The following is a 27,696-nucleotide window of genomic DNA, read 5'->3' on the forward strand; positions in this document are numbered from 1 at the left end:
TACACACCCACGTGTTGGTGTTTTTACTGGAATTGCTTTAATAAAAACTGAAGTATAACACACATACAGGAAAGGGAACAACTTGTAAGTATACGGCTTGATAAATTATCATATAGTAAACTGAACTATTGCCCAGATCTGGAACTGGAGCAGTACCAGCATGGAGAAGCCCCCCCCTCCGGTCCCCAGGCTGTTATTACTACATCGCCCTCTTCCAAAAGGTAATTATCGTCCTCATTTCTTATGTCATAGATTAGTTTTGATGTTTTTTTAAAACTTTATATAAATGGATTCTTTTGTATTTGGCTTCTTTTGCTCAACATTATATTTGTGAGGTTTTCTAAGTCTGTCCTCCTGCTGATGGACAATTAAGTTGTTCCCAGTTTTTGGCTATCATGAATAATGCTGCCATGAACATTGTAACACATGGCTTTTGGTGCCCCTATATATACATTTCTGCTGGATATTTACTTACGAGAGAACTTATACATGGGATATGCATATGTTCAACTACAGAAAATACTGCCAAACTGTGTTCCAAATAGATATGTAACCACTTACCCTCCTTCCAGTGGTATCTGAGAATTCCAGTTATTCCTAGTTCCTGCAACAATTGGTTTTGTTGGTCATTTGGATTTTACTTACTCTGGTGTGTGTGTAGTGGTAATTAATTGTGGTTTTAATTTTCACTTCTATAATGACTAATGAGGTTAAGCACTTTAAAATATGTATTTGTTGGCTATTTAAATATTCTCTTTCGTGAAATGTATTGGGATCGCTTCAAATTTATACATTAACTTCAGAGAATGGACATATTGATGATGTTGGATGTTCCTATCCAGGAACATGGTATGTCTTTCCATTTGTTTAAATCTTCTGTGTCCTTTAGTATTGTTTGCCGTGTTTTGGTATGGATCTTGCACATTTTTTGATAGGTTTATTCCTAGATATTTTATGTTGTTTATGGAGTCTTTTCTAACTGGCTATTGTTTGTAGTAGTTTCTTAATTGATTCTTTTAGCCGTTCTAGGCTTATAATCATTTCATCTATAAATAGAAATGTTTCCAATTCCAATTCCTCCTATGCAATTCTTTATCTTTGTTTTTTTAATTGAGATATAATTGACATATACATTGTATTAGTTTTGGGTGTACAAAATGATGATTCCATATATGTATATGTGTGAAATGATTACCACAATAAGTTTGGTTAACATTCGTCACCACAAGTAGTTATAATTTTTTTCTTATAATGAGAACTTTTAAGATTTGCTCCTTTAGTAACTTTCAAATATACAATACAGTATTGTTTTAATTTCTTTCTTTTTTTTTTTTTTTTTTTTTTTGGTACGCGGGCCTCTCACTGTTGTGGCCTCTCCCGTTGCAGAGCACAGGCTCCGGATGCGCAGGCTCAGCGACCATGGCTCACGGGCCCAGCCGCTCCGTGGCATGTGGGATCTTCCCGGACCGGGGCATGAACCCGTGTCCCCTGCATCGGCAGGCAGACTCTCAACCACTGTGCCACCAGGGAAGCCCTAGTATTGTTAACTATAGTCACCGTGCTGTACATTATATTCCCTCATCCAATTATTTTATCTCTCATTCTTTAGCTTATCTAATTGCACTGGCTAGTACCTTCTGTACAGTGATAGTGTGCACATGTGTGTTATATCTGACTTCAGTGGGAATGCGTCTGGTGTTTTATAGTTAAGCAAAATGCTGGCTTTTGACTGAGATTTATATATTTTATCTTATTAAGGAATTATCCATTGATTCCTACTTTGGGATTTTTTATCAGCAAAGTGTGTTTTTTTGGTCAAATTTTGTCAAATGCTTATTCAACATTTATGGATTTCCTGGGATCTATCATTATGTTATACTATATTAAGAAGTTTCTGGCAGTTCCCTGGTGGACTAGTGGTTAAGATTCTGGGCTTTCATGGCTGTGGCCTGGGTTCAGTCCCTGGACAGGGAACTAAGATCCTGTGAGCCGTGCAGTACAGCCAAAAAAAAAAGAAATTTTTTAATATTGAACCATCCCTGTATTCCTGCAGTAAATTCCCCTTGGTCTTTTCTTTCTTTCTTTTTGTGGCCATGCCGCATGGCTTGCAGCATATTACTTCCCTGACTAGGGATTGAACCTGGGCCACCGAAGTGAAAGTACCAAGTCCTAACCACTGGACCGCCAGGGAATTCCCTCCCTTTGGTTTTTTAATGTGCTGTGCCACCCTACTGGAGACGGTTCTTTGACTGAGCCAACAGCTACTGTGGACTCCTCTGGAGAGGGTCTAGGGACATGTACAGAGTCAGTACATATGGGCTGAAGTGTCCTTTCCTAAAGTAAGGAACCATTGGTTTGATTCTTTTTTAGCAAACCCAACTCCAAACTCCTTCCTGGTGTAATGGACAACAGAAACTGGGGTTTTGGGAATCCCCGGTGGTCCAGTGTTTAGGACTCTTTGCTTTCACTGCCGTGGGTCCGGGTTCAATCCCTGGCCAGGAAACTAGGATCCCACAAGCCATGTGGTGCAGCCAAAAGAAAAAACAAAAAAAACCCCGACAACTGGGGTTTTCCATCCAGTTGGGAAAAAATGCATGTTTCTGATCTTAGCCTTTTTTTTCAGTTTCGCTCTGTTGTCCTTTGGTTAACTTTCTTCTCAAAACAAAACAAAACATTCCAAAACCCAAAAAACAAAATTAAACAACCTTAATCCTGTTACACTCAGTTTTTGTTTATATAATGTTTTGGAGGATGTCCCAGTAGGCTTTGGGACTCACTGCTCTATTGTTTCTCAAGAAGGGAAAAAAGTTGAAGGAGTCTGGATATGTAACAAACCTCTGGGTTCTCAGTCACTGGGGAATCCAGTGCCCAATCCAAAGAAGAGGCATCCACTTGGCAGTGCAGCCAGTGGTTAAGACTTCCAGGCCAATTTGTCTGGGCTCAAATCCCTCCTCTGTGTACTGCTGTGTGACCTCAGACAAGTTATATCACCTCTCTGGTCCTCAGTGCCCTCATTGAAAATGAAAGATAATAATGGTCCTACCTCTAGCCTTGTTGTGAGGATTCGGTGAGTTCATGCCTGGCAAGTTCCTTGGCCATAAATGTGGGGGATCCGGAATGGAGGTTAGAGCATCCAGTGTGGATTGGGCCAGGTGGTCTTTGCATTCAGTGACTTTCCTGACCTTTGCTGATGCCAATCCTCATGCAGATATCTGCCGGTGTGCTTAGACAAGTGACTGGCAAGTTCTCAGGGTCAGGGGCTTCTAAGATGAAGCAAAATAATGAAATAAAAATTCCCCTTTTGTAAGTGTCTGGGCTGCAGAAAGCAAAGGAATGGAAGATTCCTTAAGGTTGATATTTCAGATAATAAATTTGTGAGTTACTGAAGAGCTGAGTTAAGGCTCTTGGCCCCTAATCAGGCTTTTCTGCAGCCTTTAATTCTAAGGCTTGGACCTCCCTCAGAAGTGTGTTGGTTCATTTTTGAATGGGGCATCTGCAAGGTGGCTTTCTTAGGTAGTGCTGCCTGTAGTCCCCATAGTATTTGTGTCTGAGAGGGTAAAAGAGGCATTTTGCTCTGGGCAGAGGGAACAGATGCGGAGGTTGGTTGAGTGTGAAGGGAGCCATTGGGAGGGAGGGGCTCCCTGGGCAGTGCCCCGGTTCTCCCACTAAATGTGGATTCTGAACAGCATTGCCTGGCTCTCCTTCAGGTGTTCTGTCTAATTTGGTGAAGCAGGAGCCAAAGGAGGCCTCATCACCAGCTTGCTGTTTCCAATGAGCTATTTGCAATTTTTTAAATTGTAGTATAATTACTTAAAATAAAAGGCACAGACCGTAAACATTCGTTTGATGGTTTGTTAGTTTCCTAGGGCTGCCGTAACAAAGTACCACAAATTTGGTGGCTTAAAAGAACAGAAGTATGTTCTCTCACAGGCCTGGAGGCTAGAAATCCAGAATGAAGGTGTCAGCAGGGCCATGATTTCTTTGACTTTTCATTGCCTCTTCCTGGCTTCTTGTGGTTGCTCACAATTCCTTGGCTTGTGGACATGTCATTCTGATCTCTGTCTTGATCGTCACGTTGTATTCTCCCTGTGTGTCTCTATTTTCTCTTATAAGGACGCCAATCATTGGATTAGGGCCTTCCGTAATCTGGTATGACCTCACTCTAATTTAACGAATTAAATCTGCAAAGCCCCTATTTCCAAATAAGGTCACATTCTAAGATTCCAGTGGACATGAATTTTGGGGGGACACTATTCATCCCAGTACAGATGGCTTTTGACAATTGTGTATACCCAGGTGACCACCACCCCAGTCAACAACCAGGATATTTCCATCACTATGGATTTGCTCATGCCCCTTTCTAGTCAGTTCATACCACTACCACCCACCCTAGACAATCACTGTTCTGATTTCTGTAACTGTAGATTAGTTTTTTGCCTGTCCTTGCATTCGAGTAAATGGAATTACGTAGCATGTGCTCTTTCATGTCTGGCCTCTTTTGCTCAAAATGTTTTTGAGATTCATCCATGTTGTTGCGTGGATCACCAGTTTGCTCCTTTTTCTTGCTGAGTAGTCTTCTGCTGTGTGATTATACCACGGTTTGTATATCCATTCTTCTATTGATGAACATTTGGATTGTTTTCAGCTTTTGGAACTGCATATTATTCATAGCATGAATATAGTAGCAATGCACATTCTTGTTTGTTCTTTTTGTGGACATAGATCTTGATTTTTCTAGGTTAATACTAGGAGTAGGATTGCTGCTTCATAGGGCAGGTGTATATTTCACTTTATTAGAATTGCCAAACAGTCTTCCAAAATGATCGTATCCTCCCAAGAGCGATGTGTAAGAGTTCCGGTTGCAAAAAAAAAAAAAAAAAAAAAAGAGTTCCGGTTGCTTCGTATCCTCGTGAACTTGGTTACTTTCTTGGTGGTAGTTATTTTCTTTGATGCATAGAGAGGATAACTCTGCAGAGGTTTCCATCCACAGAGCTGTCGAGCTGAAGTCCCTCCAGCTACTGACTTCTGCTTCCCTCCTTTTTGTTTTGTTTTGTTTTTTATCGAGTTGCTCCAAGGAAGCTTTCAGGCAGAAAGGTCTGTTGGAGTCCCTTTTTTCTGAGAAGAGCAAAAGTATGGACCCTCCACACTCTGTTCTACTCTTGAGTCTCCTTGCTTGTTGGAGGTCAGAAGTTGGAGGTCAGAGGTTGGAGTCCTTCAGAAGGACATCAGCAACTTTCTTGAAGCAGGAGCTGTTCAGAGTGTTCAGGGCTCCCACGTGACTTGTTCCACACTGTGTTTGTTTGTTTCTTTCTTTCACAGTCAAGTGTTTTGCTCACAGATCTCTATTGATGGTACACAAGCAACAGCAATAAAGGAAATCATTCAAAAATAAAAGAGAGAAGTTCACTGGTCTTGGAATATATGTGGGGAGTGGGGGTGGATAAGTTGCCTTTAAAGTTAAAACTGTAAAATTACCACTTAATAAAAGCCTGTGCTTTGAAAAAATTTAAAAAAGAAAGCTTAAGTTTTCCAAAACCCATCTTCACTGCAATTTATAATAGTGAATAATAAAAATAGTAAATACTGAGCTACTGCATACCATCCCATGTTCTAAGTTTTCCATATATAGAAACTCGGTAAATACTCCCATAACGCTTTGAGGTCAGAATTTTGTATCAAGGCCATTTTACAGATGAGGAACCTGAGGCAAGAAGAGGATGCTGACCTCTCCCAAGGCAAGGTGGAGCCAGAATTTGAACTCAAGGGTTCTAGCTTCAGAGTCTGTACATATCTTACCTGCACATTTTTTCCTTAGGGTCATTCACATTTTGGAAACCTAGTCACATTTATTCAAAAAGGAAACATTATATCACTACCATAAATGGGAGATTCATATCACTTGCCAAAGATAGATGATAACTATAAAAACAAATACTCTGATAACAGTATTATTCTAACTTATTCCTATTGTTTCTCCCCCCAGCACCTTTTTTTTTTTAATGGTTTGTGCTTTTGGTGTCAAATATAAGAAAATTTTGCCCAACTCAAAGCCACAAGTATTTTCTCCTAGAATTGTTATAGTTTTAGGTTTTGCAATTATGTCTATGATCCATTTCAAGTTATTTTTATGCATGGTGTGAGGTAAGGGTTATGCTTAATTTTTTTTAAGTAAGGATTTCCAGTAGTTTCTGCAGCATTGGTTGAAAAGACTCCCTTTCCATGTCTTCTCTGGGTCTGACGTTTCCCCGGGAATGGGAGGATTAATTCTCACAGTCGCTACAAGGAGAAAAAGGTACAATCATTGTGCTACACTGGATATATACCCATTGGCACACGGTCAGGACTCAATAAACAGCAATTAGTTCTCAGATTATGGTAACTGCTTTCCTGTGGTTTGGCATTTAAGTTGTTTCCAGTTTTCTTTCTTCAAGTGTAAACAGCAATGCAATGGATATTCCAACCGTACTGCTTTTTTTTTCTTTAAAATTATTTTAGAGTATATTTACACATCTTAATCCATACTACAATTAGTGTTAGAAGTGTTTGGATTCATGCACTCTGCCAGAAGCCAGAAGCCAGAAGCCATGCATTGCTTTTGAATTAGCTCTGCTTCTAACTAGAGGGAGCTCCTTGAGAGTGCTAAGAACTGGAATCATCACCTTCCCTGGCAACCCCCTGCCACCATCCCCAGTGGGTATTTTCTCATCTTCCCTTTAGCTGCACACACTCCCATGATACTGTTTTCTACTCATTTATTTACCTCCTTGCCTCCCCCACTGGCCTGTATACCTCTTACTGGAATCACACCTTACCAGTTCCCAGCACAGTGGCTACACATAGTAGGTGCTTAATAAATGTTGACTGTAAGAACAGCGTGCAGCACAGCATGAACTAGTACTGCCGCTGGATCTGTGGACTTCTCCGAGATGAGCTCTCTGATAACATTGTTCTTTTAGCACTGGTGCTTTCGTTCCAAGACATCTCATCATTTAAACAGCTTTCTCTAAGTGTGGATTGTGTGCCATTAGTTAATGTTGGATGGCGTAACATGGTACTGGTACTTGGATCCTGCATTAAATAACATTGAATCCCAAAGTGAGGAAATTTCTTTTCAGTTCTTTTTCAATCCTTCTTACTTCTCTAGGAAAGGGTTTCTCAGCCTCAGCACTGGTGACATTTGGGGGCCAAAAAATTCTTTGCTGTGGGGCGGCTGCCCTGTGCAGGGTAGAATGTTTACAGCATCCTGACCTCCACCCACTAGATGCCAGTAGCACCACCACCCCCAGTTCTGACAACCAAAGATATCTCTAGGCATTGCCAAATGTCACCTGGGGGACAAAATCCACCTCCTAGCTGAGAATGACTGCTCTAGGAGAAAGACTCAGTCTGGTGCTAATATATTTCAAACACCTCTCTAACCCTTGCTAGTCTCCCTTGTCCAAAAAGAGAGAGCAGATCCCTAGTTCAGCAGGCAATGCTTTCTCACTTGAATTTACATTATTTTGCTTTCCTTGATGTTACTTGCTCATTTTGGCAAGTTAGAATTGTTTTCCTCTCAATGTAAGTGTTATGAAGTTTTGTTTACAAATAAATTTCAGTAAAAAAGGTGAGTGACTATAGAGAAATATACCTCAAACATGTGGATATGGCCCAGATAGCTCTGTGCTAGACGCCTGGTTCTAAGGAAACATTGAGTAACTTATCTTCCTGTTTCAGTGCTTCTGTCGTCTGCAGCACTGGGCAGGCTTTTATGTTTTTCTTTTTAAAAATTAATTAATTTTTTTTGCTGTGTTGGGTCTTCATTGTTGCGTGCGGGCTTTCTCTAGTTGCGGTAAGCAGGGGCTACTCTTCGTTTTGGTGCACGGGCTTCTCATTGCGGTGGTTTCTCTTGTTGTGAAACATGGGTTCTAGGTACACGGGCTCTATTTGTGGCTTGCGGGCTTTAGAGCGCAGGCTCAGTAGTTGTGGCGCATGGGCTTAGTTGCTCCGTGTGGGATCTTCCCTGACCATGGATCGAACCCATGTCCCCTGCATTGGCAGGAGGATTCTTTTTTTAAAAAACATCTTTATTGGAGTATAATTGCTTTACAATGGTGTGGCAGGTGGATTCTTTTTTTTTTTTTTTTTTTTGCGGTAAGCGGGCCTCTCACTATTGTGGCCTCTCCCGTTGCAGAGCACAGGCTCCAGACGCGCAGGCTCAGCGGCCATGGCTCACGGGCCTAGCCACTCCATGGCATGTGGGATCTTCCTGGACTGGGGCACGAACCCGTGTCCCCTGCATCTGCAGGTGGACTCTCAACCACTGCGCCACCAGGGAAGCCCCAGGTGGATTCTTAACCACTGCGCCACCAGGAAAGTCCAGGTTTTTTTGTTTTGCTTCACCTAAGTCAATACTCCAGCTTGGGAGATGCCCTAGGGATCTGGTGTAGGTGCCAAGCCTCCCAGATATGCTAACACTGATCACATACATGCATCACCTGTCAGAAGTGTACTGCCTGCTACAGGCATTTGGTCTGTGGACCCAGGAGTGAGTCTTGGTTGATAAAATCATTCAGGTAGCTTTGGATTACAAGGGTAAAGGCAGTGCATGTCTTGATGCCAGCCAATCTTTTTCTGAGAAGCAGGCATTTGAAAACAAATCACACAGGCCTGGAGACTTCCTGATTTCATAGGTCAGACGTGGGAGGAAAGTACACTATGTCATTCATATCAGATATCTTGGCAAAGCTGCTGGCCTGCTACTGACTCTGCTTGCCTCATGGGAAAAGGCTTGATCAGATAGCCATGTGAGTGAGAATATCACACTTAGCAACCCTTGATGAATTAATGGGTCTAGGCATTAAGCATTGATAGCTATCAACATCAGAAAAGAGTGAAAACCAGACATTACCTCCTGTTGGGAGAACCCAGCACCATGTGTAGTCGTGACAAAGGATTTATGCTTGAGTCTAATCCAACCCCCAGTGTGCAAAAGCAGAGAACAGAGGAATGTGTTGAATTGCACAGTGAGTGCAGACTGGGAGCACTCTCTGGGACACATATCCTGGGTTCTTTAACAGATGAAGTGTAAAAGGATGGGATGGAGGAGAAATCCTGTAGATTGTAGATTAAAAGAGGCTTAAAAGATATGAAATTTTAAAAATGGGCAAGGCTGAAAACTAAACTATACTGTCTAGGGAGGCACACTTGGTTGATAAAACCAGAAAGAAAGCCAACAAAGTGATTGCTGTAATAATTAGGATGCTGGTTACTTTTTTGGCGAGCTATAGTTGAGATGGGGCTCATGGAGGACCTTTTAGGCTGGCTGACTGGGTTCCATTCCTTGATTTCATGGTGGATATAAAGTTTGTTTATCTTATAATAATTCATTAAACTATACATTTGTTTTCTGTTACCTCTATGTTTTATTTTAAAATAGTTTTTAAAAAACAAGGTGCAGGGCTTCCCTGGTGGCGCAGTGGTTGAGAGTCCGCCTGCCGATGCAGGGGACACGGGTTTGTGCCCCGGTCCGGGAAGATCCCACATGCCACGGAGCGGCTGGGCCCGTGAGCCATGGCCGCTGAGCCTGCACGTCCGGAGCCTGTGCTCCGCAACGGGAGAGGCCATAGCAGTGAGAGGCCCGCGTACCGCAAAAAAATAAAAAAATAAAAATAAATAAATAAAAAATAAAAAAAGGAAGTACCGATAGATGCTATGTCTTAGCCTGCTCAGGTTGCCATAATAATATACCACAGCTTTCCAGGCGGCGGGGACGGAGGTGGGCCCGGCGGTCCGCGCGGCCTCCGGACTGGAGCCCGGGTCCCCGCCCACCCCAGCGCCCGCCACCAGCCGAGCCCCGCGTCGCCGTCCTGGGTCCTGGTGGCCGGAGGTGCGCCCGGGTCCGCGGGACAGGCGGGCGAAGAGGTCGCCTGTGTTGGGGGGTGGGGTGCGGCGATGTTCCCGCGCCTCCCTGGAGCCCGGTCCGGGGCTGGGGCGCCGCGGTTTGCTATGCTCTCCACACTGTCCCGGGCTCTGAAGCCTCGAGAACACGGCTAGGCAGCAGTAGTTTAATGGGGCCTGCTGGGAACTAGGGGCCTGCTGGGGTCTCAGTTCTTGGCTGGCCCCGGAACAAGAGGTTGCCAGGCGTGTGACAGCAGCAGGTAGGAGTGAGATGCTGGTGCAGTGATGAGCAGGAAAGGAGGACAGTGGCGGTTGGCCTGTGAACCTAGGCAAGAATGACCAGCCAACACAATCCAGACCAAGGTCCGTGGGCCCAGCTTGGTCCTGTGAGGCTGGTAGTGGAACAGACCTGAAGGTGTGGCTCTTGTCACTCTAGGACTGGCTTTGGGACAGATCCAGCTGATGAGGCCAGGGCACCGTCCTCAGTTCTCCAGGAGAGTGCGCCGGAGTGGAGCCAGGGGTGTGTGTGCGCCTGACTCAGCACTGCGGCCACGCATGTCCAGTCTGCTGGCAAGGGCAGTGGAGAGCCAGGGGAAGTCATGGCCTTGGGAATGTCCTCTGATGAAAAAGAACCTGCAGGCTTATAAAATAACTTTTGTGTGGAACGTTGGTGTGTTGAAAAGCAGTTCTGTGTGCTGTTCCCCCTTGGTGTGGATCAGCAGTGCTGAGGCAGCAGGTGTGATACGGAAGTGTGAGCAGAGACCATTTGGAGTCCCCGGACTCCAGGGAAACTAGAGGTGACAGCCAGCCTAGTGAAGAGGACAGGAGTTGGGGCCTGTGGTGGCAGCCCAGCAGGTGCCCCTTGTCTCAGGGCCCTAATCCTGGCTCCAGCCGGGTGGTCAGGGGAGCTGCAAGGTCTTCTGGGCGAGCAGAGCTCACAGTCCTAAGCTATTCTTCGTTGTGTTTGGGTCATCTCCCCCCATCCAAGGGGAGAAATCTAGATGAGGTTTAAGAATTAGTGCTTTCAAAGGTAAATAAATATGTGAGGTGATGGATGGGGGAATCCTTTCACAATGTATATGTATATCAAATCATCACGTTGTACACTTTAAATACCTTACACTTTTATTTGTCAATTATACCTCAGTAAAACCAGAAAAAAAAAAAGAAATAGTGCTTTAAGAATGTGAATCTCATAGTTGAAACCTTGGAACACGTGTTTTCAGCCCAAGGTGTTAAAGTGAATGGAAGGATTCAATGCCTTTTCAAGGAGGGTGTCTCCATGTGGGCAGAACTAGAGAATAAATGGGTCTTGAATATATACCATAGACTGGGAGGCTTAAACAACAGAAATTTATTTTCTCACAGTTCTGGGGGCTGAAGTCCAAGATGAGGGCACCAGCATGGTTGGTTTCTGGTGAGTGCTCTCCCCTTGGGTTGCAGACAGCCACCTTCTGGATGTGTGCTCATGTGACCTCCTTTTTATGGGATCATGGAGAGAGAGAGAGAGAGAGAACAAGCTCTCTGATGTCTCTTCTTATAAGGGCACTAATCCTGTCATGAGGGCCCCACCTTCAGGACCTCATCCAACCCTAATTACCTCACAAAGACCCCATTTCCAAATAACATCACATTGGGGGTTAGAGCTTCAACACAGGAATTTGGCAGAGGCACAAACATTCAGTTTGCATGATGAATGAACCCTGCAAATATTATGCCAAGTGACAGAAACTGGTCACAAAGGATCACATATTATAAGATCCTATTTACATGAAAGGTCCAGAATATGCAATCCATAGAGATAGAAAGCAGATTAGTGGTTGCCAGGGGCCAGGGGGAAGAGGAAATAAACAGTGATTGCTGATGACTACAGAGTTTATTTTTAGGTTGGTGAGAATGTTCTGGAATTAGATTATGGTAATTGTTGCACAACTTTGTGAATATACTAAAAATCTCCACTGAATTGTGCCCTTCAGAATGGCAGACTTTATGACATGTGAGTTATATCTTAATTAATTAATTTTTTTAGGTTTTTTTTTTTTTTGATGGGGACCATTTTTAAAGTCTTTATGTAATTTGTTACAATATTGCTTCTGTTTTATGCTTTGGTTCTTTGGCCACAAGGCATGTGGGTTCTTAGCTCCCTGACCAGGAATCGAACCCCCATCCCCTGTGTTGGAAGGCAAAGTCTTAACCACTGGACCGCCAGGGAAGTCCCTTAAATTTTTTTTAAAAAGAGAGGAAAAAAGACATAGAGACCCATCAATCAGTGGACCAACTTACTGGGCTCTTAATTCAAACAAAGCAACTTAAAAAAAGATGTTTTTTAAACAACCAGGGAAAATTGAATGTGGATTCTTTTTTTTTAAATTTATTTTTAATTGATGTAACATTGGTGTATAATATTACATGTTTCATGTATGCAGCATTATATTTCTACTTCTGTATACACTACAGCCTGCTGACCACCAAAAATTTAGTTTCCATCCATCACCATACAGTTGCCAACCATATAGTTACAACATATGTTACCCATTTTGCCCTTCTCACCCTTCTGCTCTGGTAACCACTACTCTGTTCTCTGTATCTACATGTTTGTTTTTGTTTGGCTTGGTTTGTTTGTTTGTTTTTTATATTCCACGTGGGCAAAATCATATGGTATTGTATTTCTCTGACTTATTTCACTTAGCTTGATACCCTCAAGGTGCATCAGTGTTGTCACAGATGGCAAGATTTCATCTTTTTAATGGCTGAGTAGTATTCCATTGTATATATAATATATGCCACATCTTCTTTATTTATTCATCCATTTATTGGCACTTAGGTTGTTTCCATATCTTGGCTATTTAAAATAATGCTATGATGAACATAGGGGTGCATATCTCTTTTCAAATTAGTATTTTCATATTCTTTGGATAAATACCTAGAAACGTTGGGGGGAGTTCCCTGGTGGCACAGTGGTTAAGAATCTGCCTGCCAATGCAGGGGACACGGGTTCGAGCCCTGGTCCGGGAAGATCCCACATGCCATGGAGCAACTAAGACCGTGCGCCACAACTACTGAGCCTGCGCTGTAGAGACCACGGGCCACAACTAATGAGCCTGCGTGCCACAGCTACTGAAGCCCGCACGCCTAGAGCCCATGCTCTGCAACAAGAGATGCCACTGCAATGAGAAGCCTGTGCACTGCAACGAAGAGCAGCCCCCACTCACTGCAACTAGAGAAAGCCCGCAAGCCAGCAATGAAGACCCAAAGCAGCCAAAAAAGAAAGAAAGGAAGGAAAAAAGAAAAAAAAAGTTATATATAAAAAAAAAATACCCAGAAGTGTTGGGAATTCCCCGGCGGTCCAGTGGTTAGGACTCTGTGCTTTCACTGCCGTGGGCCCAGGTTCAATCCCTGGTCGGGGAACTAAGATTCCACAGCCACATGGCGTGGCCCAAACAAACAAACAAAAAAACCCAGAAGTGAAATAGTTAGGTCGTATGGTAGTCCTATTCTTAATTTTTTGAGAAAACTCTGTACTGGTAACACTCTGGCTTTACCAGTTTACAGTTCCACTAACATTGAATGAGTGTTCTCTTTTCTCCACATACTAACCAACACTTGTTATTTCTTGCCTGTTTGATGATAGCAGTTCTAACAGATGTGAGGTAGTATCTTACTGTGGTTTTGATTTGTATTTCCCTAATAATTAGTGATGTTGAACATCTTTCCATGTGCCTGTTGGCTATCCGTATGTCTTCTTTGGAAAAATGTGTATTCAGCCCCTCTGCCCATTTTTTAATCAGGTTGTTTGTTTTTTGCTGTTGTTGAATTGTATGAGTTCTTTATTATGAATATTAATCCCTTATTGGACATATGATTTACAAATATCTTCTCCCATTTGGTAGGTTGTCTTTGTTTTGTTGGTGGTTTCCCTTGCTGTGCGGAAGCTTTTTAGTTTGATACGGTCCCGTTTGTTTATTTTTGCTTTTGTTTCCCGTGCCTGAGGAGACATATCTAGAAAGATATTGGTAATACTGATGCCCAAGAGTATACTGCCTATGTTTTCTTCTAGGAGTTTTATGGTTTCACGTTTTACATTAAAGTCTCTGATGCACTTTGAGTTGATTTTTGTGTATGGTGTGGGATAGTGGTGTAGTTTAATTTTTTTGCATGTGGATGTCCAGTTTTCCCAACTCCATTTATTGAAGAGACTATCCTTTCGCCATTGTATGTTCTTGGTACCTTTGTAGTGAATTAGTTGTGTGGGTTTATTTGAACATGGATTCTGTATTAGATGATATAAGGGATTATTGATTTGGAAATGTGCAATAGTAGTAATGCGATTATATATTTTTTAAAAATCCTTACATACTGGTAAAATGGCCTGTCTGGGATTTGCTTTAAAATACTCTAGGGAAAAAAATGGAGGATGGGTGAAACAGGAATGACAGAATATTGATAATTTTTGAAGCTGAATAATAGCTGTATGAGGATCCATTATCCTATTCTACCTTATTTGGGTTTGTTTAACAATACTATAATAAAGTTTCAAAACATAAATCAAATATGGCAGAGGGGAAAAGAAGTCTGGATTAGTATTGAATTCCAGAAAGTTCATCCTCCAATAGAAGATGCTGAGCTGGGCCCTAGGGCAATGAAAGCACACCTTTGCCCCCAAGGCTTCCTGAGCTTCATTCAGAGAGAAGCCACTGGAACCACTCCCAGAAGATGCTTTGGCTTAGAATTGACCTGGCTTTTTACAGAGCATTTGCAGAGATGATGCACTTTCAGGCTGTATCAATTAGTTTTTGTTGTGTAACAGACTACCCCCAAAGCTTAGTGGTTTAAAATAAACAAACACTGATTATTTCTCATGATTCTGTGGGGCAGCTGGGATTCTGGGCTGACTTGAAAGGGGCCAGATGGACTAGTTTAGGACGGTCTCACTCAAATGCCTGAGGCCTCCTATAGGAAGCTAGCCCGGAATTGTTTACATGACATGAAGCCCTCCCAGCAGCAAGAGAGGACAAGCCAAAGGCATAGGCACATCCTACTGGTCAGAGCGAGTCACACGGCCAAGCCCAGATTAAAGGGGGGTGGAAATAGAGCCACCTTTGCAGATTGGACTTGTACTGAATGGGATATGGGAGCCGAGGGAGCCAGTCAGGGATCTGACTCAGCCCATCTCTCTGAATGAGACTTACTACTCAGATGTGGCCAAGAGTGGGTCCTGTGTTATTCATGTGCCCCAGGTCTAGAATCCTCTTTCCACTGAGCAGAGGTGGTGAATGAAATGTTATTCAGAAATATAGACCCTGGGCTAATGGAATTAACCAGAAAAAAATCATTCCTTTTTATGCTTTTGTTTATCTTCTTTTTTCTGTGGCCTCAACTTAGCCCTATTTTTCATCCACCTCCTCCGTAAACTGAGCATCTGTGACTCACTCTACAGGGCTGCTAGTTGCTAGAATGTCCCTCCCCACATTCTCAAAGGGCAGAGGAGCTTGATTCACAGGAGGACGATGGGGTTGGGCATGAGGCCTTGGGACAGCTCCCTCCCCCCAGGCCTGTTTCCTCACCTCTGGATGTGGAGGTTGCCTGGAATGTCTCTGAGACCCTCGTGGCCCTGCCCTGCTTACAGGGAAGCTGTCAAGCTGGAGCAGGTGGTCCAGTGCTCTGTCCCCTGGGCCTCAGGTCAGGCCTGGTCACTTTGGGGAGAAGAATGCTCTGTGTAGGTATAATAGATTGGTTGCAAAAGTGGCCCTAATTCTTCACACGCACCCCCATCCGTAACTTTTTTCTTTTTAATTGAAGTATAGTCGATTTACAATGTTGTGTTACTTTCAGGTATACAGCAAAGTGATTCAGTTATATATGTGCTCGTGTTGCTCATTCGTTTGAGGCACTATCTGTTGCCTTCCCACTAAGGAACATGTAGCTCCTTGTCACCCGCTTCCCTCACCACTCATGTGCACCCTCCCCAGGCCCTTGTCCTTCCAGGATCCTTCAGTCATGCTTCTGTTAAACTAACTTTCACTTTTTACTTGCTACTGTGACTTTGAAAATGCTATTTGCAATTGAATTATGTAGAATAATATTCCAAGTTTTACTTGTCCAACTTTTCTCTGCATGAGCTTCTAAAGGGCTGTTCCAAAGCCCTGGGTAGAGTGGGGGTGGGGTGGGAGAGGCCATTCTCAAACTCCTCCCCCTCCCTCTTCCCCACCAGAGAGAGACAGACAGACAGACACCCCCATTCTTTTAGGTGATTTCCTCTGTGCCCCTCTCCCTGGGAGAAGGCTCTGGCTTCTGTGCCATTAGGTACCTCCCACTTTGTGCCTTCCTGGCTTCCGCACATCTCCCCCATTTCAGTGGATGGGTGGGACCACAGATGGCACCCAGGATTAGGGCTCTGTGGTGTGGCATGAAGGTGACCATGACCCCAGTTCTCACTTTCTCAGCTTCTCTGTCCCGGTCTGGTGGTCTAGGGTACGTGGTGGGAGCCTTTCTGGGAGATTTCTGAGTGAGGAGGTGGCTAGGAGAGTGTTCTCTGGGGCATGGAGGGATGCAGAGCCCGATTCTGGGCTTTTTTTTAACCTCCCCGCAGTTCAAGCCGTTCATGTACTTTACCTGTGATCTACCGCCTTCAGGAAGCTCCCTTGATTTAACCCACACAGCTCATTCATTCCTTGGTCCTGCTTTCGTTTTGGCCCCAGGCTGTCAGCTGGTGTCCTTTTAACTTACTCCTGGGCTGGGGCTGCCCTTTGGTTGTTCTGTCATTCCTGTGTCCCCAAGTAGCCAGCAACCGGGGCAGGGCTGTGCACCTCTGGCCTTCCCTGGTGGTCCCGGCCAGCGGTGGGTGCAGCCTGCACAGTAGGCTCTGCGCGCCTGTGGCTGATGGCTGAGTGGCAGCACCACTCTTACATAATCAGTTTCTCTCCTCCTTTCTCTTTCCAGAGCCAGATTTCACACTGAGCAGCTGCAGACAGAGAAATCAGAGAAAGCACAACCCAGCCTCAGATTCCGAGGGGCCTGCTGGGGACTCTCTCCTCCTGCTTGGAAGGAAGACCCCGAGGCAGCCGTTTCAGGCCAGGTCTTGGCTGCCATGGGACTCAGAGCCACCGCCCCCCGGCTGCCCTCTGCACTGCCAGGCAGATAAGGGTGAGCCCTGCCCAGGAGCACCTGCCACCTCCTGCTGGGCCACTCCTCCGTGGCTAGTCCTTCCTCGACTTTGGGCCACCTTTGCTGACCCGAGGCCATGTAGGCCCCACTCAGGCCTCTGTGGATAGACACATTGCTGGGGACATCACCTCTGCTCTCTGGGAGACCCAGCGCACCACCATGCCCCGGGGATTCGCCTGGCTGCGCTGTGAGTACTGGGGGGGGGGTCTGTGGGGACTGCCCAGGGAGAGCTTGGCCCAGAGCCAGGCTTTGTAACCATGGCAACCAGGGCATTCTTCCTGGTGAGAAGTTGAGATGCTTCCCAGCTTAATGGCAGGCACCCTTGGGGACTCCCACGCCGTCTGCCCTGTCTCCAGCTGACTGCAGCTCAGACAGGCAAGGTGGGTATGAGCCTTAGGCTGGGTGGGCACAGTCAGTGGGTCACAGGGACAGGGCAGGCACTGGGGGTAGGAGGCAGCGTCTCACCTGCTCAGACTCATTGGTGCTCATTGGGGAGTACGGTGGGGATGGAGGTGGCAGAGAGATGATTTCTGGCCTCCCTGGGTGTGACCAGCCAGGGCTGGGGGCTTGTGAAGTTGCCTGGGCCCCGAGACACATGGGAGAAGTGCAACCTGCTCCCTCTGCCTTTCCCTCCATAAAGAACTAAATCAAAAGGCAGAAAGAGAACAGTGTCCTTGGGGAAAAGAAAAATAGTTGAAATGAGGACAGAAAAGAAAAAGAATCGACAAGTCTCTCAGGCCTGCCTGCTGGTGGGAGGCCAGACCAAGCTCCCTTCAGACTCCAAGATTCAATTTAATTGACTTAAATTCAACATATTTTTTTCTGGTGCCGCCCACATGCCCACTGGAGAGACACTGCCATGGCGACAAGGACCTGGGCTATCTCGTGCGTGTCTCTCTAACACCTGGCATGGAGTTAGGTGCTAGGAACTGTGTGCCCCTTGCATGAGGTCCAGGGTCTGACCCTGTGAGGGATTCTCAGAGGAGCTGGGTCCACCCTGGCCCTTGTGGAGGGTACTGCAAAGGGTCTGGATGTTCAGAACAGGTGGAAGGACCCAGACCCAGTGTTCTGGAATCTTCCAAGTCCTGAGGAGCAGGGCGAGCAGGAGAAACAGCACGGCAAGGTGCCACTTGAAATGGTCTCAGAGGTGCGTGGGGAGGTGAGGACGGTGTTCCTTCCAGGGAGAGGGAGCAGCGGAGCAAAGGCTCAGCAGTGAGAGCGTGAGAGGCCAGGCTGGAAAGCTGGTTTGGGCTCAGGTGGCTGAGGCCTTGAAAGCCAGGGTGAAGAGTGGCTAATTCATGAGGTAACAGGGAGCCCTGGAAGGTCCGTGACCTGGGCGTGGGAGCTGAGATTGAGAGTTACTCTGCTTTCGAGAGATCAATCTGGCCGTGCTTTGGGGAGTTGCTGTTACAACCTCCTGGGCAGGATGTGATGAGGTGATGAGGGTTCCTTCTGGAGATGGAAGTGAGAATGAAGAGGCCTGGCAGAGGGGACAAAGCTCATGAAAGCAGAGCGCAGGATTGGCAAGGACTGGCCGTGGGGCGAGGGGGAGGGAGGGCTGAGGATCAGGGGCTCAGAGCGGGGCTGGGGTGCTGGAAAAGGAGTGGCTGCCGTAACAGATTGCCACAATCTTGGCTTAAAACAGCAGAAATGTATTCTGTCACAGCTTTGGAGGTCAGAAGTCTGAAATCAAGTTGTCAAGGTTATGCTCCCTCTGAAGGCTTTAGGGGAGGATCCTTCTTGCCTCTTCCAGCTTCTGGTGGCTTCTGGCATTCCTTGGCTTGTGGCTGCATCACTCCAATCTGCCTTCATCTGCGAAGGCCACGTGAATGGTCTTTCCTTACATGTGTCTCTGTGTCCTTTCCTCTTCTTATAAGGACACGGGTCGCTGAATTTAGGGCCCACCCTAAATTCAAGAGGATTTCATCTGGAGATTCTTAATAACATTTGCAAAGACCCTGTCTCCAAATAAGGTTGCATCTGAGGTTCTTGGTGAACATAAATTTGGGGGTATTTACACACACAGGCACAGATATGGGGGTGGTGGACAAGCCCCATTTGTCATTGCGCACAGGACGTTACTCTTTCTTCAGTCTCCTCTTCTGTCTTACAGGCCTCTTAACTGTGGAAATAGCGGGGCACGGCAGGCCTCCCCACCAGGGTTGCACTAACTGTGGGGCTTTCAGAATGTAGAGGGTATGTGAGGCTACAGCTGTGCTGTCCCTGCCTAGTTACCTGTTTGCTGGCCTGTTTTTCGGAGTGGAGGCAACAGGAAGGGAGCTTAAAACTGGGAATGGTAGTTGGGCTGCAGACTTGGAGGAGGTCTAAGTTTGGGAGAAGGCAGATCATCTATGGACAGAGTTTCTGGGGGCAACCCATGTGTGCCAGGCTGGGAAGCACGGAGGCTCTGTAAATCTCTGCTACGAGGCTAGTGGCCAGGCCCCCAAAGGCTCCAGACTGGGAATCAGATGAGGGCAGGTGGGGTAGGACTTGGGGTGGAGTGGGCAGCTACAGGGTGACTGCCACATTGGAAAGAAGACTCAGTGTGGACAGGGATACTGATTTTTAAAGAAAAGATGGAAATTTGGATTTTTATGTGAAATCTCTATGAACCAGAATGTGGCCCTAAGGACACCAATTTGTAAACTGTCACTTTCTGCCAAGTGCGGTCCCCAGACCAGCAGCATCAGTTTTACTTCAGGACTTGTTGGAAATGCAGATTCTCTGCACTCCCCCCGCCACTACCTCATACCTGCTCAATCAGATACCCTGGGTGAGCCATTACCAGCTTCTACAGGAGACCCAGATGCCTGATCCCGGTTCCCTGCTTGACGTGAATGCCAAAGTGCTGAGTAACACGTCCTCGCTGTGGTTCACAGTGCTGTGCATTCACACACTGGCTGCTGCGTTGTTTGGTCAAGGCAGTGAGTGAGGGGCTTCCCTGGTGGTGCAGTGGTTAAGAATCCACCTGCCAATTCAGGGGACACAGGTTCGAGCCCTGGTCCCGGAAATCCCACATGCCGTGGAGGAACTAAGCCCGTGCGCCACAACTGCTGAGCCTGTGCTCTAAGAGTCCGCGAGCCACAACTACTGAGCCCACGTGCCGCAACTACTGAAGCCCGTGCGCGTAGAGCCTATGCTCCGCAACAAGAGAAGCCACTGCAATGAGAAGCCCGTGCACCGCAATGAAGAGTAGCCCCCGTTCACCGCAACTAGAGAAAGCCCGCACACAGCAATGAAGACCCAAAGCAGCCAAAAAAAAAAAAAAAAAAGACAATGAGTGAATTGGACAGATGGTGCTAGAGACAGGGGTTGGTGGCTGGCGTAGGCAGGGGAGCCTCTGGGGAGGGAAGGAGTCTTGGTGAGACCTTGGGAAGGGGTCTGTTGTGTGAGAGGATACCCAGGGCAGGGGCAATGTGTGAGCCTAAACCCTGAGGCAGGAATGATCCTGACCAGCAGGGGTGCCAAGCTGAGAGTGTTAATGATGTAGAGACAAGGGAGGAAGCAAGCAGGAACACTGGTTTATCTGTTCCCTTGTCCAAATATTGGGTTGAGAATATGGGAAGAGAGAGACAGAGGAAGTGCAAGATGGATTGCAAGTTTGCAAAAAATGTGGTGTCAGACTTCTATGAGAGGAAGGGCTGGTGGGCTGTAGGCCATAAGGGGCATGGGCTTGAGTGAACCTGAGCTTCTGGCCCAGCAGGGGCACAGGCATGGCAGCAGCACCGAGAAGGGGGCGGGAAAGTGAGTGTCAGCAGGCTCAGGCCCGTGAGGGTTTAAGAACAAAAGTCTCCCTAAGTGCCGGGGAAGTGAGGGCAGAAAGTCCAGTCAGTAGTTGCTGCTCACAACCAGGGGCGAATCAAAGAGGTGACTCAGCCTGCCTGGCTATCTGGGGGGAAAAAAGGAAGAAAGAGAAAAAGAGAGAGAGAGAGAGAAGGGAGGAGGACGGAAGGGAGGAAGGAAGGAAGAGGGAGGAAAGGAAAAAAAAATACTGCTTTTGACCATAACAATAATAGATACTAATGATAGAATGTAAAATATATCCTAAAAAATATAAAGAAGAACATAAAAATCTCCCATAGAGATTTGGTGCATTTCTTTCTATTGCGTTTTCTATGCACATATATACATAATTAACAAAATTCAAGTCATGCTTTATACCCAGATACAGTGTGTTGAATCATGCTTTTTAAAACTTTGCTAAGCACATCAAAAGTATTTTTCTTATCATATAAGCATATCATAAGTATTCTTTGGCAATGTGATTTTTATTGGCTACATTCGTTATTATTGAACATCTAGGTCACTTACAGATGTTCACTATTACAAAATAATACTGCAAAGGAAGACTTTGTCCACAGATCTTTCGGTTATGTCTCTCTTTTCTTCTCCACATTTATTCCTAGAAATAAGTTTAATGGGTCAAAGGGTGTGGACAATTTTAAAGCTTAGTGGGTTGAAATGTGTGGGCATTAAGTCCATTAATAACAAAGATTGCCAAATTGCTTTCCAGGATGAGAGCATCTGCCTCACTATTTTGCCAGCAGCAAATGTTATTAAAATAAAATAAAACAACAGCAACAACAAAAAAGTCTTTCCATTTGGTAGGTGAAACGTATCGATTGTTTTAACGTGAATTTATTAGCGAGGTTGAGTTTCAGATACATCTCTTGCCCATCTATATTTTGTTCTTTCTGCTCCCATCAACTTAACCCTTGTTCATGTTTGTTGCAAATTCTCTCAGATAATTTTTGTAAGTCTGTTCAGTTACACAGAAATCATACTGTTTTTAAAGTCACAGTGACCTGCAGTGGTGAAGGCTGGTAATGTTTGGATCGTTTGTTAGCGGGGAAGAGAAACAGCCTGAGTGAGGTTCGCTCAGCATTCCGGAAAGACCAGACTGGAAGGGCTGCTACAAACCTGCTGGTACCTCTAATTAAGAGGCATGTCAAGGTCTCTGGATGGAAAATGCAGCGAAAGGCTTTGAAAACTCGTAGGCTCTAGATGAGGGGCAGGGGTTGCCATGGAAAGGAGGCTGTGCCTGCCCCCTGGGGCAGGAGTGGGAAGGAGACTGGAGACCAATCCCAGGGCGTGGCTCCTGGGGGGCTTTGCCAGCCTGGGGTGGGAGGTGGCTGGGCTGGACGGTTCATGCTTGCCTGCATTGCTGTCCTGCAGCCTGGACCGCAGAGAGAGTATTCCTGGCTCTGGGAAGGCCTCCTTGGGACCCTGCGCCCCCCACCCCGACCCTTCCGAGAGGACTTGTGACTGGGAAAAGGGAGGTTGTGTGCACAGCTCTGCGTACCCGGGCAGTGTGGGAGACACGCAGGTGGCTCACGTGTTGTTTTGTGCGGTCCACAGATCTCGGGATCCTCCTGGGCATGGCCTTGGGAAACGAGGGTTTGGAGGTGTGGCCCTTAACCCGGAGCGAGGAGTGTGCCATCACTGGCTTTCTGCGCGACAAGCTGCAGTACCGGAACCGCCTTCAGTACATGGTAACCACGTGGGCACTCGTTGTGTCCCTATTCCAAAGCCCTGTGGCTCATGAGCCATAAGGACCTGGAAATTCAGTCCCTCTCCTTGGACTTGTGTCAGGCCTCTGCCTGCCATGGCTCCCTTCTCCCTCACACACACCCATGTGCCTCATCTGCACTTCCTGTCCCTGCTCCTGCCATCCATCCCTGGGGCCTCCAACCCTCCTGTCTGATCTGACCTTTGATCCCACCTCCACGTGGCACTCACCCAGTGACTCAGGAATGGATTCCAGGAAACCTTGGGGGAACCCCAGGCACTATTTAGCAGGGGAGATAAGGACCTAGAAATTAGAATGTTTGATTCTTTTTATAGGGTGGACCACATCGCATGTGGCTCTGTAGGTCTTTTTTTTTTTTTAACAGCTTTTTTGAGATATAGTTCACATACCACACACCTCACCTGTTCAAGTGTACATTTCTATGGCTTTTAGTGTATTTGCAAAGTCATGAAACCATCACCATGATAAGTTTTAGAGCAATCTTTTAAAGTCATTTTCCTCACCCCTCCTAAAGGATATGATTCTCTAGGAGTAGTAAGCTTCTCCTACATTGTGGCCCGAGACTTATGCCTTAACATGTTTTGTTTTGTTTCACCTTCCCTATGTCCCAGAGGAAAGAGCTGTCTTTATCCCAACTGGGAGCCAAGCACATGTTTTCTGTAGAGGACCACCGCTGCCATCAAGGGCCGGTCCTGCATCAAATTCTTCTCCGAGGTTGGAGGAGTCTGAGCAATTTCTGACTCTGATCTCATCCTTTGTTCTTGTATCTCCCCAGAAACACTACTTCCCCATCAACTACAGGGTCAGTGTGCCTTATGAGGGGGTACTCCGAATGGCCAACGTCACCAGGCTGGTGAGAATCCCCCCTCTGGAATGGGGAGGCCCCTGCCTCCTGGGACATCCTGTGGGCCCTGCCTGGAGGCACATTGGTCTGGGAAGATCCTGTTGCCAGGGGTCTTTCCTGGCCCCTCAAGCAAGCCTGCCCTTGGCTCAGGCCCCAGGTGCCCCTCCCACCCCATCCACAGTGGATGCCCGTGGTCTGTCCCCTGTGCAGGGCAAATGTGGGGGGCAGTCAGAGCTGTGGGGTGCAGGCCCAGAGGCTTCTGTCTGGGGTTTCAATAATTTCTCCTGTCCCTGCAGCAGAGGGCCCGGGTGAGCCAACAGGAGCTGCGGTATCTGTGGGTCTTGGTGAGTCTCAGTGCTACTGAGTGGGTGCAAGAGGTGCTGCTCGAGGGCCATCCATCCTGGAAGTACCTGGAGGAGGTACATACGCTGCTGCTGGATGTCAAACAAGGCCTCCCGGTGAGCCGTGCGGAGGTGCAGGTGGCCACAGTGGGTGCGTGCGTGCGTGTGTGTGTGTGGCCAAAAACTATCAAGGGAGAAGGTAAAGGCGTGGAAAGTTCTGGCATGTCCTGGAGAGTGTGGGAGAAATGGGGGGGGGGCAGGGTGGTGGACTGGGCTTGGGGGGCAAGAGATGCGCCTGAGACCCTGTTATGCTCTGCAACCCTGGGTGAGTCATTGATCCCTCTCACTTTATTTCCACATCTAAGAAAAGAGGGAAAGCGGGGGAGGGATAGATGGGTGGAGCACAGGGGGTTTGAGGGCGATGAAACTTTTCTGTATGATGCTGTAACGGTGAGTATAATTGCATTTGTCAAAGCCCATTGAATGTACAACAGAAAGAGTGAACCCTAACGTAAATGGACCTTAATTAATAATAATAATAGAGGTTCCCGATCGCTGCCTGTTCAGCAGTGTTGATTGGAGGCCTGGGGGATACGTCTTCCAAAAAGCCTAGAGAGGAAGGTGACGGGGTCGGTGTGTATCCTCGCAGGCCATGTGTGTGCCATGGGACCCCTCCCCACACCCCTGCCTTGCCCTACTGACCCCCCCCAGCCCTCCTTAGGACCCTGGTACACAACTGCCCTGGGGCCCCACCTGCTGCCCAGCAAGAACAGCCAACAGGAAGCCAACTGTGAGCTTCTGCTGACACCAGGGCTCGGGGCCAGCACCTGCTTTTGCAGCTGCCGAGAACTTTGTGGAGGCTCTCCATTCTGGCGGGGACCGGGAGACCCAGCCGCTTCCTTGGTGGCTTTCTTGTGCCTGGGGGCGGGGGGGGGCGCTGGAGCTGACCTGGGGAACGGACTGTGTTCCATCCTCAATTTTCCTTGGGAGTGTCTCTGGCTCTGTGAGCTCTGCTGAGCTGGGAAGGAGATTGTGGGTAGACTGAGGCCCTGCCCACCTGGGCTCTTCAGATTGAACCAGCTTGTTTTTTTAAAGATTTTTTTTTTTTTTGATGTGGACCATTTTCAAAGTCTTTATTGAATTTGTTACAATATTGCTTCTGTTTTATGCTTTTGTTTTTGACCATGAGGCATGTGAGATCTTAGCTCCCCAACCAGGGATTGAACCCGCACCCACGGCATTGGAAGGCAAAGTCTTAACCACTGGACCGCCAGGGAAGTCCCTGAACCAACTTTTAACCTCTTCTTTCTCACAATGTTAATGGTTGACGGCCCGTTCCATATGTGCCCAACATCTATGGGGCAGTGGGTCCTCCCTCTAGGGAGAGGGCCATGGGCATGGGCCCCTTTGCCCTCCTGCCACCCTCACTTCTCTCTCTAAGCCTTTGTATATTAGTTTTTGGGGACTGCCGTCACAAATTACTACCAACTGGTGGCTTAAAACAACAGAAATTATTCTATCGCAGTTCTGTAGACCAGAAGTCTGAAATCAAGGTGTCAGCAGGGCCATGCTCCCTCCAAAGGCTCCAGAGGAGGATCTCTCCCACCTCTTCCAGCTTCTGGTGGCTGGTGGTGTTCTTGGCTTGTGCAGCATCACTCTACCCACTGCCTCTGTCTTCACATGGCCTCTCCCTCTGTGTCCCAGAGAAGGACCTGTGTCCTTTCTCTTACAAGGACAACAGTCATTGGATTTAGGGCCCACCATAAATCCAGACTGATCTCATCTGGAGATCCCTGACTTAATTACATCTGCATAGACCCCATTTCCAAACAGGTCACATTCGCAGGTACTAGGGATTGGGCCTTGGACAGAGCTTTTTTAGGGGGTTGTGGGGCAGGGGGACACACAGTTCAACCTAGAACACTTCACTTTTAGGAACGTCCTTCCCCAGCTCAGGTCCCGTGTTTCCTCCTGCTCCATGTCTTTTTTTTTTTTAAGTATTATTTATTTATTTATACATACATTTATTTATTTTTATGTTTGGCTGCGTTCGGTCTTCGTTGCTGTGCGCAGCCTTTCTCTAGTTACGGCGAGCGGGGGCTACTCTATGTTGCGGTGCGTGGGCTTCTCAGCGGTCGGTGGCTTGTCTTTGTTGCGGAGCATGGGCTCTAGGCGCGCGGGCTTCAGTAGTTGTGGCATACAGGGGCTCAGTAGTTGTGGCGCACGGGCTCAGTTGCTCCGTGGCATGTGAGATCTTCCCGGACCAGGGCTTGAACCCGTGTCCCCTGCAGTGGCAGGCGGATTCTTAACCACTGCGCCACCAGGGAAGTCCCGTGCTCTGTGTCTTCTATGACAGTTCTGGCCCCTGCTCTGTCCCTCCCATGGTGCCTGGTGCTCCCCACACCAAGTTCCTTTTGTTAAGTGTTGTGGAGAGGAGCCCCCGAGCTTGGAGCCGGAGACCCAGCCCTGTCAGTGTGCCTAGTGCGCCTCACGATATGACCGACCCTCCTGAGGGTCCTGTCTCTTCTTCATGGGAGTCGGTGTGGGTCTTTGCATCCTGAAGGACAGTGTCCCTGGGATAGGGACTTCTCATGTGGTGGTGGCCGGGCCTGGGCTAGAACAGCAAGGATGCCCCCACCTCCTCCCTGTCTGGCCTGCCCCTAGGAGAGGAAAAGAGAAGCTTCTGTGTGTTGGGCTTGAGTGAGGGACATTGAGGGAGCCCCTCCCAGGAAAAATGGCACCTGCAGGAGAGAAATGGCTCTCAGGCGTCCTAGTCACAGGGATCTCTTGTCCTTCTTCCAGGCAGGACAGCCACCACCACCCCGCCCCCCAGAGCTCTCCTGGGATCTCTTCGCAGGCTGGGGGTGGCACCTGTGGTCCTAAAGGTTTCCTCCCTTTCAGGGTGTGCAGGTCAGCCCCCAGGTGGAAGCAGTGTTGTCCCTCTTGAGTGCCCCAGGAAGCCTGAAGCCAGTGCGGCCCAAAGCTCTGCTGGACAACTGCTTGCGGGTCATGGAGCTGTTGTACTGCTCTTGCTGTAAGGAGCTCTGAGGGGCTGGGGGTGGGACACTGGGTGTCTGAGCCCAGGTCGCTTAGCAGAGCTGGTACCCTCCTCGGCATTCCCTCTGCTTCCCAGGGCTACAGGCCGTTTCTGGAAGCTGAGATGGGCCCTGGGTACAGGGAGGACAGTGTGGCTTGGTCTGGGGATGAGCGGGGTGTTGACCAGTCCTGCAGTCTTTTTTGTGTCTGTGTGTTTGTGTTGCCTGCAGGTAAACAAAGCCCTGTCTTAAACTGGCAGGATTGTGAGGTGCCAAGGCCTCAGCCTCACGGCCCGGAGCCCTCCTCACAGTGTGTGGCCGCCCAGCTATACCCCCTGCGCCAGCAGCCCCCCACCTCCCTGCCCCACCCCCCGGCATCCACGGCTGGAGCCCCGGCTCAGTGAAGCTGCTGAGGGCACAGGGCGAAGGCCGCCTGCCCTGAGTGGGCTGCATGGTAACTGGGTGGGGCAGCTGGAGGAGCTCCTGCAGGAGACGGACTGGGCCTGAGGCTTCTCTGGGTGGTGGTGGGGAGCCCCTCTTGGGAGAGGAGACCCTAGAGGAGCATTTCTCCTTTGAGGGGGACTCAGTGCCTGAGAAGGGTTCAGCTTCCCGCCTTCCATACCTCCCATGGTCTCACCTGGAGTGGTGGGCGCTGGGGGCACCTGAAGGTCAATGAAGACAGAGCTTACAGCCCCTCCTGGCACTGCCCGGGCTGCCCTCTTCCCTGAGGGCAGGGCTGACCGTCTCCTAAGCCCAAAGAGGTGAGAGCTGTACCAGGTGGGCATGGGGGTGGGGACACGCCTCGGCAAGGCCAGGGAGAGGGCAGCAAAGCTGGGGAGAGGGCATAGCCAAATGCCACATCTTGCCACAGTTCCCTTTATTTTTTCTATTAAACACCTGCTT

At 47.6% G+C, this 27,696-nt stretch overlaps 1 protein-coding gene across 2 annotated transcripts; it reads left to right on the plus strand.

Annotated features, from left to right (window-relative positions):
- IL34 (interleukin 34) lies at window positions 1–27,645 on the plus strand. Of its 2 annotated transcripts, none has more exons than XM_082861980.1 (7): window positions 1–221; window positions 16,819–17,230; window positions 22,402–22,535; window positions 23,349–23,426; window positions 23,714–23,875; window positions 26,660–26,792; window positions 27,025–27,645. In XM_082861980.1, the coding sequence occupies exons 2-7, from the start codon at window positions 17,203–17,205 to the stop codon at window positions 27,195–27,197; spliced, it is 708 nt and encodes a 235-aa protein (XP_082718106.1). In that variant the 5' UTR covers window positions 1–221; window positions 16,819–17,202; the 3' UTR covers window positions 27,198–27,645. The 2 variants fall into 2 exon arrangements, with proteins under 2 accessions (XP_082718106.1, XP_082718107.1); XM_082861981.1 differs by having other exon boundaries at window positions 23,717–23,875.
- Window positions 27,646–27,696: the final 51 nt, after the last annotated feature.

This window comes from Leucopleurus acutus (genome assembly GCF_964270905.1).
Source record: "Leucopleurus acutus genome assembly, chromosome: 20".
In the NCBI taxonomy this organism is placed as follows: domain Eukaryota; kingdom Metazoa; phylum Chordata; class Mammalia; order Artiodactyla; family Delphinidae; genus Leucopleurus; species Leucopleurus acutus.

What these genes read in the sequence shown, in the direction of transcription:
- IL34 (XM_082861980.1), top strand. Translation starts at nt 17,203, where the DNA reads ATGCCCCGGGGATTCGCCTGGCTGCGCT. An exon ending in GGGATTCGCCTGGCTGCGCT is followed by an intron (nt 17,231 to 22,401) that starts GTGAGTACTGGG and finishes TGCGGTCCACAG; the next exon opens with ATCTCGGGATCCTCCTGGGC. An exon ending in TGGCCAACGTCACCAGGCTG is followed by an intron (nt 23,427 to 23,713) that starts GTGAGAATCCCC and finishes CTGTCCCTGCAG; the next exon opens with CAGAGGGCCCGGGTGAGCCA.